General features: G+C 42.8%; 1 protein-coding gene across 2 annotated transcripts in view; it reads left to right on the plus strand.

Annotated features, from left to right (window-relative positions):
• FMR1NB (FMR1 neighbor) overlaps window positions 1–13517 on the plus strand; it is a 58258-nt gene that overhangs the window by 10664 nt on the left and 34077 nt on the right. Inside the window, exon 2 of one of the 2 annotated variants that reach the window (XM_070784274.1) lies at window positions 1543–1611. In XM_070784274.1, coding sequence (XP_070640375.1) covers window positions 1543–1611 — 69 coding nt within the window. Of the gene's footprint in view, window positions 1–1542; window positions 1612–7545; window positions 7943–13517 lie in introns of those variants that run through there. The other variant, XM_019955604.2, reaches the window with a different exon arrangement.

The following is a 13517-nucleotide window of genomic DNA, read 5'->3' on the forward strand; positions in this document are numbered from 1 at the left end:
TGAGCCAGTGCAATGGCAGTGAGAATGAAGACGGGTGAGACTGCTATGATATTTAGGACATAGAATTAGTGAGACTTGATGCTTATTACTTGTGGGGAAAAGGATAGGGAAGAAACTAATGTTATGATTCACAAATTTGTGCCTTGAGTTATAGTTTTCTTTTAGAGGAAAGGAGATTTATTCAATCAACTGTTTATTAAACATATACTATGAGTCAGGCAGTGAATTTGATGCTGGAGATAAAGAAGAAAAAGACATTGGCACACAGAAAAATTAGCATAAAAGGTAATTACAGGTACAAATAGATAGGTACTTCTTCATATGAAGCACTGAGAAAGGCAGAGCACACTTCGGTAGTGTTCCAGCTAAAAAACTTAATAAACTGAATCTAACCATGTGGAAGCATCACACATGCTAAAAAAAAAAAAAAATGGACATTTTACAAAATAAATGGCTTGTGCTCTTCATACCTATCAAGGTCATGAAAGACAATACTGAGGAACTGTTTCCAGTCAAATGATACGAGGAAGATACGATAGTTAAATACAATATGTGATCAGGGATTTGCTTCTTGGACCAGAAAATCTTGTCTTTTGTTATAAGGGACATTACTGGGAAATTTGGCTATAAAGTAGATTACCTGGTGGCTCAGATGGTAAAGCGTTTGCCTGCAATGTGGGAGACCCGGGTTCGATCCCTGGGTCAGGAAGACCCCCTGGAGAAGGAAATGGCAACCCACTCCAGTACTATTGCCTGGAAAATCCCATGGACGGATGAGCCCGGTAAGCTACAGTCCATGGCCTCGGTTGCAAAGAGTCAGACACAATTGAGTGACTTCACTTTCACTTTCAAGTAGATTACATAGTAAGAAAATGTTGATTTCCCAGTTTTGAGAATTGTACTATGATTATGTGAGAGAATTTTCTTTAAAAAAAATAGATGAAGCAAAGGGCTCAGACATAAGCTGGAGGAAGTTTTGAGCAGTAGCATTGTGGCTAAGCAGGCTTAGACTTTGGGTTTAGACTCCCTGAGTTCTATTAATAATCTCAGCATAGCTGTGCACTACATATGAGACTTTGGATAAGTTATTTAAACATTCTATACATTACATTTCCTCATCGGTTTAAAAAAATATATATGATGTTAATAATAGTACCTGGGACTTCCCAGGTGGTGCAGTGGTCAAGAATCTGCCAGCAACGTAGGAAACACAAGAGATGTGTGCTTGATCCCTGGGTCAGGAAGATCCCCTGGAGAAGGAAATAGCAACCCACTCCAGTATTCTTGTGTGGAAAATTCCATGGACCAAGGAGCCTGGTGGATTACAGTACACGGGGTCACAAAGAGTCAGACAGGACTGAGCAACTGAGTCCACACACACACACACACACACACACACACAGTAATAGTGCTTACCTTATAGAAATGGTATGAGAGTGAAATTAGTGAGGATATGTAAAGGCCTTAGACCCATGTCTGGCATGTATGTATAACTAATTTTGGCTGTATTTAAGCTATTCTGCTTCTTCCCTGTAAATACAGAGAGAAATGGGATGTGGTTCCCTTGTTCAAGCTGCCATAGTCCAGTGGAAGAAATTAGAAGGTTAACAGGTAATATTAATAAATTCATGTGATGAGTGTCCTGATAGGGATTTGAATTGAGTGCAACTGAGGCTGGGGCAATGAATTATGCAGGAGGAAGTCAGAAGTTTCATAGAGGACTTCCCTGGTGGTCCCATGGCTAAGATGATCCCAATGCAGAGGGCACGAGTCCCTAAGAGTTTGAATGTCACAACTAAAGATCCTACATGCCACAGCTAAGACCCGGCACAGCCAAAAAAATAAATAAATAAATAATTTTTTAAAAAGAAGAAGTTTCACAGAGAGATCTGGTTAGAACTGGGTCCCAAGGAGTGAACAGGAGTTTGATAAAATACACTTTTGCCAGGACAGGAACATCAGAAGTGTCAAAACACAGGGTTCTGGAAAGGGCATCGAGTACTGTGGTGTAGTGTAGGTGATGCAGTCTGATTGGCAGACTCACCTGCCAGGTGTGCGTGGGCAGAGGGGCAGCTTAAATATCACCTGTTGCCTCAAAAAGGTCACATAATCTCTCTGAATCTCTGTTTTCCCTAAAAGTGGAGATATTAACACTGACCTCAGGTCTGTAAGGAGGATGAGTGAAATGTGCTTAGCAGAATGTCCAGCATATGGCACCTCCTCAGTAAAGGACAGCTGTTAGCAACGATGCTGGTGTTAAATGTTTCTAGGGCTCACCCAACTTCCTGGATCCTGTTTCCTTCTGAGCATGTGTCTCCCTCAAGTGACACGTGGCCCTATAACTTCCTTCAGCCAATAAGGTGGAAAGAGAAAGACTATATGTCCTTCCTGAGCGCTCGCTTTCCTGACACGGCAATTTGGAAGCTCAAGTGGAGATGGTGGCATCACAAAGCAAGCCAGGTCTCAGTGATGACAATCAGCAGAATGCCCCTGTCAATCTATGCTGGGCCGGGGATCTAACCTGATCTGAGGGTTAGGAAAGTTCTCCTGAAGAAGTATGGACAAAGATGATGTCACACACACACACACACACACTGGAATGTTATTTAGCCATAAGGAAAAAGAAAATCTGCCATTTGTGATAACATGAATGGAACTTGAGGACATCATGCTGCTGCTGCTGCTAAGTTGCTTCAGTCGTGCCCGACTCTGTGCGACCCCATAGACGACAGCCTACCAGGCTCTTGTGTCCCTGGGATTCTCCAGGCAAGAATACTGGAGTGGGTTGCTATTTCCTTCTCCAATGCATGTACGCGTGCTAAGTCGCTTCAGTCATGTCCAACTCTGTACGACCCTGTGGACAGCAGCCCACCAGGTCCCTCTGTCCATGGGATTCTCTAGGCAAGAATACTGGAGTGGGTTGCCATTTCCTTCTCCTGAGGACATTATACTAAGTTAAATAAGGCAAATACTGTGTGGTATCACTTATATGTGGAATCGCAGAAAAAAAAAAAAAAAGTGAAACTCAGAAACAGAGAGTAGGGGGCTGGTGGGCTGGTGGGCAGGGGAAACCAGGAGAGGTTGGTAAAGGGTACAAACTTTCACTCGTAAGATGGATAAGGTCTGAGGATCTAACATATAGCATGGTGACTATAGTCACTAACATTATATTGTATAATTGAAATGTCCTAAGAGGAGAACTTAAAGTTTCTCACCAACAAAAAAAGAGAGACAGAGATATGAGGTGATAGATGTGTTAATTAACTCGATGGTAGGAATCTGCTCACAATCATCACGTGTACACTTTAAGTATCTTTCAATTTTGTCAATTATAGCACAAAAAAAAAAAAAAAAAAAACTGGGGAAAAAAGTTGACTTACTAGAACAATTAAATCAATGATTGAAAAACTAGTTATGATACCACCTCCGAGAAAGCACACTCTGAGTCTGGGGTGCTGTCTGGCAGGATGTGTGGTGCATTCCGAACCAGGGCCAGTAACCAACATGAGGCACCATGTTCCCCAGACTCAGAATACACGGGTCTAAGGACTAAGGAATGATGATGAGAATGATGCCTAACGACACGCTAGTACAAATGTTTGCACTTTGCTTCTTATTCTCTGATTTCTGCTATTTTCAAAGCTTATTATTCAAGAGAGAAATATCTCTTTCAGGGAACACAACAGTGGTTCCACAGAATTAGAAGCTGAAACTGCCACCTTATGCCACTAGGCAGATACATCCCCCCAAAAAATAAATAAATAAAAAGAAACTGTGTCAGCTAAGGTGATTGATCCTGATCATCACTAAGTACTACCTATTAATACATTGCGGAAACAATTTGTTTCCACTTCCCTGCATCACAAGGCAAGCCAGGTCTCAGTGATCCTTTACGTTGTTTTCATCATAACAGTGAATGTTCTTGTACATGTCATGGGTGACAGGAGATATACCTAGAATTGGAACTTCTGTGTCACAGACAACGTGAATATTTAGCCTTTCAAGATGCTGTCAAATTACTGTCTTAAGTGGTTGTACCCTTTTGCACCTTCACCAGCAATTATTGAGTTCACATTTCTGTGCATTCTTGTGAATATTTATTAATTTTTGCCAATCTGACGAGCATAAATTATCTCATTGTTGATTAATTTGCATTCCCCTGATTACTTGTCTATAGTGATATTTTTAAAAGTGTCAATTCTCAATTGTCCACAAGAATGATAGTTACATTCTGAGCAGTGGATGTACCATCTCATGAAGCACTTCTTGTATTCACACCCATGCAACAGATTTTTCTCCCTAATTACATCTGGGTTGACTACTATCAAATTTTGTTCTTGTTGAGTCACCCAGTAGTCTCCAACTCTTTGCAACCCCATGGACTGAAGCATGCCAGGCTTCCCTGTCCCTCACCGTCTCCCAAAGTTTGTCCAAGTTCACGTCCATTCCATCAGTGATGCCATCCAGGCATCTCATCCTCTGATGCCCTCTTCTTCTGCTCTCAGTCTTTCCAAGCATCAGGGTCTTTTCCAGTGAGTCAGCTGTTTGAATCAGGTGACCAAAATACTGGAGCTTCAGCTTCAGCATCAGTCCTTCCAATGAATATTCAGGGTTGATTTCCTTTAAGATTGACTGGTTTGATCTCCTTGCTGTCCAAGTTACTCTCACGAGTCTTCTCCAGCACAACAGTTTGAAGGCATCAATTCTTTGGGATTCTGCTTTCTTTATGGTCCAGCTCTCACAACCGTACGTGAACCACTGGGAAAACCATAACCTTGACTATACGGACCTTTGTTGGCAGAGTGATGTCTCTGCTTTTCAACACACTGCCTAGGTTTGTCATAGCTTTCCTGCCAAGAAGCATTGTGTTCTTATTTCATGGTTGCAGTCACCATCCACAGTGATTTTAGAGCCCAGGAAGAAAAACTATCAAATTTAGTTCCCTTAAAAATACAGGATGAAAGAGGAAACCCAGTGCAGGATTTAAATCTCCATCTGATAGTCTATAAGGTGGATACTTCACATGGCTTTTAGTGCCCCCCACCAATCTTGAATTAGTGTTTTGTAAAACAGGAAGTGCCTAGGCTCAATCTTACAGATTTCACCCTCCTGAGTTTTTGTTAATAATGTAGATTTCTAGCAGCATAATGTGAATTGCTCACGAGTATTGCACTGGTACAGAACTGCCATGCCTTGCCTGTTGACAGCAACATCAAATGCTGCAATCAAGTACAAGTCACAGCGAGCCAGAGCTGAAAGACTCTTCACAACCAGGATGTCCACAGCCCATAATTTGCAGAAAGGAAAACTAAAGCTCAGAAAGCACAACCCGTGAAGTGGCAGAGAGCTGAGTTCTTAACGGTGTGCTCTAGCTTAGTCCATGAGAGATCAGGGTGGCTATGTGCACCTGGTCACAGGCTCATTTTCCACGGATTCTATGACACGGATGAGGTTGCTGTTGGACAATTGTTCATGAGTCTCTCGAGTGTCTGCATGTCTTGGGGAGGTTTTGTCCTTTGTCCTTAACCCAGCAGTCTTGCATCTTCTGCCAGCATTTGTGAGACTATGGCAGTCTGCCTTGTTACTCAGAAGTACAGTAAAATCTCAGACACTTTTCTCAGACACTTCAACTCACAGCTGAAGACAGTAATTTCAAAAGCTGTTAATACAGTTGTCCTCTGGTCAAATTAGTTTTGGAAAAGTTGAGGCCAAAAAAAAAAAAAAGAGAGAGAGAGAGATTAAAAAAAGATAAAAGGGAAGGAAAGCAGTGCCTTTTTCTGTCAGCTCCTTTAATAAACTACAGAGCATTATGAATTGCTCCTAGATGTGGGGGTGAGGTGGAGTATGCTACATTTCAAGAATTATTTATGTAGGAAAAATTCCTTCTTCCTCCCCACTATGCTGCTGCTGCTGCTAAGTCGATTCAGTCCTGTCCAACTCTGTGTGACCCCATAGACGGCAGCCCACCAGGCTCCCCCGTCCCCGGGATTCTCCAGACGAGAACACTGGAGTGGGTTGCCATTTCCTCCTCCAATGCATGAAAGTGAAAAGTGAAAGTGAAGTCGCTCAGTCCTGTCTGACTCTTAGCGACCCCATGGACTGCAGCCTACCAGGCTCCTCCATCCATGGGATTTTCCAGGCAAGAGTACTGGAGTGGGGTGACATCGCCTTCTCCGCCTCCCTGCTACACTATAGAATGCTTATTAACATTGGAAAGAATAACAAGGACAATAGAATACAATTAGTAGAAAACCATTTGGAAGGTCAGAGTAAAATTTAGTAAGAAAACAGATGGAAATGCAGTTGAAGGGGATCGTCTTCACATCACTTGAAAACTAGACCAAGGTAGTTGAACAAATGCTCCAGCATCACCTACAAGATGCTTTTCCAGATGTGCCCAAACCAAGCGAGTTAATGGGATTTTGCCCAAGTGTCAGATTTTAGAATCAGGAGGGGACTTTCAGACAATGTTAACTCTCTCATTTTACACATGCAGCACTGAGGCACAGGAGAAGGCAGGCACCTAATTCATTAGTGACAAATGATGGGAATCAAACTGAAGGGTTCTGAGTCTCTTTTTTGTGTTCCTCACACACTTTGCAGAGAAGGCAGTGGCAACCCACTCCGGTACTCTTGCCTGGAAAATCCCATGGACGGAGGAGCCTGATAGGCTGCAGTCCATGGGGTCGCTAGGAGTCAGACACGACTGAGCGACTTCACTTTCACTTTTCACTTTCATGCATTGAAGAAGGAAATGGCAACCCACTCCAGTATTCTTGCCTGGAGAATCCCAGGGACAGAGGAGCCTGGTGGGCTGCCGTCTGTGGGGTTGCATAGAGTCGGACACGACTGAATCAATTTAGCAGCAGCAGCAACACGCACTTTGTATTATCATATTGTCCCACTGTATAATTTATTCATAACAACCTTAAGGTCTCTAAAGGCAAATACCATGTTGTTCCACTTAAAAGCTCCTACTGCAGGGTAGCAAGCACCCGAATATATATCATAGTCCCAACGGTCACTTGTCCCATCCAGCGCTTCCCATAACGACTTTCTGCCATGACGGAGATCCTCGTTTTTTTCCCCCTGTCTGATATGGTCACCAGAGCCGTGTGTAGCTACCAAACACTTGGTACGGGGCTACGGGGATTGAGAAAGCAATTTCTTAATTCCATTTAATTTTAATTAATGAAAATGTACATTTAAAAAGCCACATTTATCTGGCGGTGTTGCAGTGACTAAATGTGGTGACCACAGAGGTGTCAGAGGACTGACTTTGAAGCGGAATTAAGAGCCAAGGCTGATGTACGAATTCCAGCGAGGCTTTTTGGTGGTGCTTGATGCCGCTCAGCAGCTGGCACAGGCCGTTTGGGTCCACTCATTCATTAGACAACGTTGACCACACCCTAGAAGGGCCGGGCCTTGCGTGGGGCGCATGGGCACAAACAACTAGACAGGCCACGCCCTTACGAATGGGCGTGGCCTGGGAACGGCACGAGAGCCGCACGTGCCGCAGGGGAGAGGCTGTCACGTAAGCGTCACTGCCCCGAGGTCTTCTGGGTCTTGGGCGGCCATTAGAGAGGGAGTACCTCAGCGTGGCAGCCACCCCGAATTATGCCTACTGATAGAAAGTCGACCCGGGGGAGGATTCGGTCGAGGACCCGGGCAAGGATCCGAGCACTGCGGCGGGCGCGCTCCAAGAAGGTCAATTTGGGAGGGGAGAGCAGTGCGGAGAACCGTGCGGAGAACCCAGCGATGGGGTCACAGCCTAGGGGTAGCATGGCGTCCGCACAGCAGTCTAGGGGGCAGGCCGCATCTGTGCACGGCGTCCGGGGTGGGACACGCCGGTCTACACTAAAGGTGTGGGTCAGCCAGCGCTTCGGGCTGTTCCTGCTAGGTTTCTGGTTCCTCCTGCTGCTGTGCTTCTACATGAGTACTGGTGAGTGCCTGCCCGGAGGACATTGCGCAGGGGTCCCTCAGGGGAACTGGAGGGGGAGGGGGAGGGGAAGATGTCAAAGGAGGGGGGAACCTCTGCGCGCTGTGGTGCGAAGGCCATCCATGCCTCCCTCACAGTCGGCCCTCTTATTGATAGACAAATGGCTTCCCTCCTTCTCTCCCTTCAGAAGCACCTTCCGTCCCTTCTGTCAGCTCAGAAAAACCTTCCCTCCCCACTTGCCTGCACAAAGCCCTACCCCCTCTCACCTCCCGCCATTTTATAAAACAAAACGGAGGTGAAATTCTCGGAACATAAAATGAACTGGTAGTGAACAGTGTGGTGGCATTTAGATATTGAAACGTTGAGCAGCCACCACCTCTCTCTAGTTCCAAAATATTTTCCTCACCCCGAATTTAAACCTATACCCACTAAGACTGCAGTTACTCCTCATTTCCCAGGCCCTGTCCCTATGGATTTGTTTTGGACTTTTACTATCCATGGGAACATGTACTATTTGTCCTTCCTTGTATATGGCTTGTTCTATTTGGTGTAATGGTTTCGAGATTTTGGGACGTTGTAGCATATGTATTGGTGCTTCATCCCTTTTTTATGGCTGAATACTATTCTGTGGTATGAATATACTCCATTTTGTTTGTCCATTTATCAAATTGCTGGGCTTTTGGGTTTTTCCTCAGGGTTTTTCTCTTTCCACTTGCTGGGTATTTTGAATAATACTGTTATGAATGTGTTTAGTCACTCAGTCATGCCCGACTCTACGACCCCATGGACTGTAGTCCGCCAGGCTCCTCTGTGCATGGGGATTTTCCAGGCAGGAATACTGGAGTGGGTTACCATGCTCTTCATCAGGGGATCTTCCCAACCCAGGGATCAAGCTCAGGTCTCCCGCATTGCAGGTGGATTCTTTACCATCTGAACCACCAGGGAAGCCCAAGAATACTGAAGTGGAGTGCCGTTCCCTTCTCCAGGGGCTCTTGCCAAGCTAGGAATTGAACCAGGGTTTCCTGCATTGCAGGCAGGTTTTTATAGCTGAGCTACCAGGGAAGCCCCATTGTTATGAATATTCTTCTACAAATTTTTGTGTATGTTTTCAGTTCTCCTGGGCATGTACCTAGGAGTGGAATTGCTAGGTCAAATGGGAATTCCATGTTGACCTGTTTGAGGAAGTCCCCAATTTTTTCCAAAGTGGTTGAGCCACTGACAGTGTATGTGTGCTGTGTGCTAAGTCTCTTCAGTCATGTCTGACTCTGGGACCCTATGGACTGTAGCCCACCAGGTTCATTTGTCCCTGGGATTCTCCAGGCAAGATTACTGGAGTGGGTTGCCATGCTCTTCTCCAGGGCATCTTCCCAACCAGTGGTGAAACCCATGTCTCTTACATCTCCTGCATTGGCAGGCAGGTTCCCAGGTGGCACTAATGGTAAAGAATCCACCTGCTGATGCAGGAGACTTAAGAGACACTGATTCAATTCCTAGGTGGGGTAGATCCCCTGGAGAAAGAAATGGCAACCCACTCCAGTATTCTTTCCTGGACAATCCCATGGACAGAGAAGCCTGACAGGCAATAGCCCATAGGATTGTGAAGAGTCAGACATGACTGAAGCGACTTAGTACACAGCACAGCACAGCACTCCCTAGGAAGCCCATGACAGTGTATGAAGGTCCTCATTTAACCAGGATTTTTTACCATCTCCATTATTTATGAGCGCCATCCTAGTGCAAGTGAAGTGGTATCGTATTGTGGTTTTCATTAGTGTTTCCCTAATGACTAATGATATAGAGTAGCTTTTCATATGCTCTTTGCAGAAATACCTATTCAAATCATTTAACCATTTAAAAGTGGATTGTTTGTGGTTTTGTTACTGAGCTGTAAGAGTTCTTCATATATTCAGAATATGTGATTTTTAAATATTTTCTCTCATTCTGTAAGTTTTCTTTTTAAAAAATTTATGTATTTTTAGTTGAATGATACTTTCCTTACAGTATTGTGTTGGTTTCTGCCATATATCAACATGAATCAGCCATAGGTATACATATGTCCCCTCTCTCTTGATTCCGCCTCCCTTCTCCCACCCCATCCCACCCCTCTAGGTTGAGTTCCCTGAGTCAAACAGCAAATTCCCTTTGGCTATATATTTTACATATGGTAAAATGTAATATGTATATGTTTCCACTGTACTCTCTCCATTTGTTCCACCCTCTCCTTCCTGCTTCCGCCCCCATATTGGTAAGTCTTCTCTATGTCTGAGTCTCCATTGTTGCCCTGCAAATAGATTCATCAATACTATCTTTCTAGATTCCAGATATATGAATTAGTGTACAATATTTGTTTTTCTGACTTCACTGTATGATAGGCACTAGGTTCATCCACCTCATTAGAACTGACTCAAAACATGTTCTTTTTGTGGCTGAGTAATATTCCATTGTATGTATGCATCACAGCTTCTTTATCCATTCATCTGTTTTATTTTAATAGTTTTGTGGTTTTAGTCCTTATATTTAGGTTGTTGATCTGGTTTGTATTAATTTTTGTTTGTGGTGCATGTTAGGGGTCTAACGTTCTTTTGCATGTGAATATTTGAACTGTGGTATTGGAGAAGACTCTTGAGAGTCCTTTGGGCTGCAAGGAGATCCATCCAGTCCATTCTAAAGGAGATCAGTCCTGGGTGTTCATTGGAAGGACTGATGCTAAAGCTGAAACTCCAGTACTTTGGCCACCTCATGCAAAGAGTTGACTCATTGGAAAAGACTCTGATGCTGGGAGGGATTGGGGGCAAGAGGAGAAGGGGACGACAGAGGATGAGATGTCTGGATGGCATCACTGACTCAATGGACATGAGTTTGAGTAACTCCAGGAGTTGGTGATGGACAGGGAGGCCTGGCGTGCTGTGATTCATTGGGTTGCAGAGTCGGACATGACTGAGCGACTGAACTGAACTGAACTGATCCAGTTATTTCAGTGCCATTTGTTGAAGAGACTATTCATTCCCCTTCGCGTAGTCTTGGCACCCTGTTGAAAATCAGTTGACCATAGACCTATAGGTTTATTGATGGACTCTTAAGTTCTGTTCTGTTGGTCTATGTGTCTGTTCCTGTGCCAGTACCATACTCTGATTACTATAGGTTTGTAGCAAGTCGAAAAAGTTGGACATGTGATTCCTTCAATTTTGTTCCTTCTTATATTGCTTTGAGTATTCAAGGCCTCTTATAATTCCATATAAATTTGAGGACTAACTTTTCTATTTATGCAAAAAGGTCATAAGTTTTGATAGAGATTGTATTTAATCTGTAGATCACAGTGGACAGTATTGCCATCATAACAGCATTAAGTCTTTCAAGCTATGAACATGGCATGTCTTTCCATTAATGGATATCTTCTTTAATTTATTTCAGCAATGTTTTATAGTATTCATTATACAAGTTGTTAACCTCCTTGGTCAAATTTAGTCCTCGATATTTCATTCTTTTGGGTGCTATTGTAAATGGAGTTGTTTTCTTAATTTTCTTTTTGGATTATTTATTGCTGGTGTATAGAAGCACAACTTACTTTTGCATGTTGATCTTGTACCCTACAACTTGGCTGAATTGTATGAGCTCTAGTAAGTTTTTTTGTGAACTTTAAAAAATATTCTGCCTATAGAATTATTTTATCTGTGAATAGAGATAGTTGTTTTTCCTTTACATTTTGGATGTCTTTTATTTCATTTTATATTCTACTTGCTCTGACTAGAACTTTCAATACAGTGTTGAATAGCAGTGGTAGAAGTGGGCATCCTTCTCTTCTAATCTTAAAGGGAAAGCTTTTGGTTTTTCGCTATTGATTATGATGTTAGCTGTTGATTTTTCATAAATGCTTTTTATCATATTGAGGAAAATCCCTTCTATTCATAGTTTGGTGAGTGGTTTGATCATAAAAGTTGTTGGATTTTGCCAAATATTTTCTCCGTACCAATTGAGATGACCATGTGAGTTTTTTTTTCCTTCATTCTGTTAAGGTGGTGTGTTCCATTGATATTATTATGTTGAACCATCCTTGGATTCTTGGGATTAAACCCCACTTGGTTATTTTTTTTTTTTTTTTTTTTTTTTTTTTTTAATTTTATGTGGTTAATTTTTTTTTTTTTTTTTTATTCTTCCAATTTTATTTTATTTTTAAACTTTACATAATTGTATTAGTTTTGCCAAGTATCAAAATGAATCCGCCACAGGTATACATGTGTTCCCCATCCCGAACCCTCCTCCCTCCTCCCTCCCCATACCATCCCTCTGGGCCGTCCCAGTGCACCAGCCCCAAGCATCCAGCATCATGCATCGAACCTGGACTGGCAACTCGTTTCCTACATGATATTTTACATGTTTCACTGCCATTCTCCCACATCTTCCCACCCTCTCCCTCTCCCACAGAGTCCATAAGACTGTTCTATACATCAGTGTCTCTTTTGCTGTCTCGTACACCGGGTTATTGTTACCATCTTTCTAAATTCCATATATATGCGTTAGTATACTGTATTTATGTTTTTCCTTCTGGCTTACTTCACTCTGTATAATAGGCTCCAGTTTCATCCACCTCATTAGACTTGGTTATTTTGTATACTGTTTTTAATATGCAGTTGCATTTGATTTGCCAGTATTTTGTATCTGTATTTATATGTGATATTGGTTTGTATATTTTTTTTCTTGTGGTATCTTTGTCTGGCTTTGGTATAAGGTTAATACTGGCATCATAGAATGAGGAAAGACCTGTTCCCTCTTTTTCTGTTTTTGGAAGAGTTTGAGAAGGATTAGTATTACTTCTTTAAATATTTGATAGAAATCACCAATGAAGCGACTTTTCTTTATAGGGAAGTTTTGATGAGTGTTTCAGTGTCTTTACTTAAAATAGGTCTTCTCTAAAAGGTCTTCTTCCCTAGCTTCCTTTCACAAGCTACTAAATTTCCTCACCAACTTGCACAAACACCCTTCTTTCCCTCATGAATGACTTCCATCCCTCATTTCTCCTAAGAACTTTTTATTATCTCCTATCTCATAATCACTATCAGTTCAGTCGCTCAGTTGTATCTCTTTGTGACCCCATGAACCTCAGTACGCCAGGCCTCCCTGTCTATCACCAACTCCCGGAGTTCACCCAAACCCATGTCTGTTGAGTCGGTGATGCCAGCCAACCATCTCATCCTCTGTCATCCCCTTCTCCTCCTGCCCTCAATCTTTTCCAGCATCATGGTCTTTTAAAATGAGTCAGCTCTTCACATCAGGTGGCCAAAGTATTGGAATTTCAGCTTCAACATCAGTCCTTCCAATGAACACCCAGGACTTATCTCCTTTAGGATGAACTGGTTGGTTCTCCTTGCAGTCCAAGGGACTCTCAAGAGTCTTCTCCAACACCACAGTTCAAAAGCATCAATTCTTTGGCGCTCAGCTTTCTTTACAGTCCAACTCTCACATCCATACATGACTACTGGAAAAACCATAGCCTTGACTAGATGGACCTTTGTTGGCAAAGTAATGTCTATGCTTTTTAATATGCTGTCTAGGTTGGTCATAACTTTCCTTCCAAGGAGTA

The sequence above is a fragment of the Bos indicus genome, chromosome X (assembly GCF_029378745.1).
Source record: "Bos indicus isolate NIAB-ARS_2022 breed Sahiwal x Tharparkar chromosome X, NIAB-ARS_B.indTharparkar_mat_pri_1.0, whole genome shotgun sequence".
In the NCBI taxonomy this organism is placed as follows: domain Eukaryota; kingdom Metazoa; phylum Chordata; class Mammalia; order Artiodactyla; family Bovidae; genus Bos; species Bos indicus.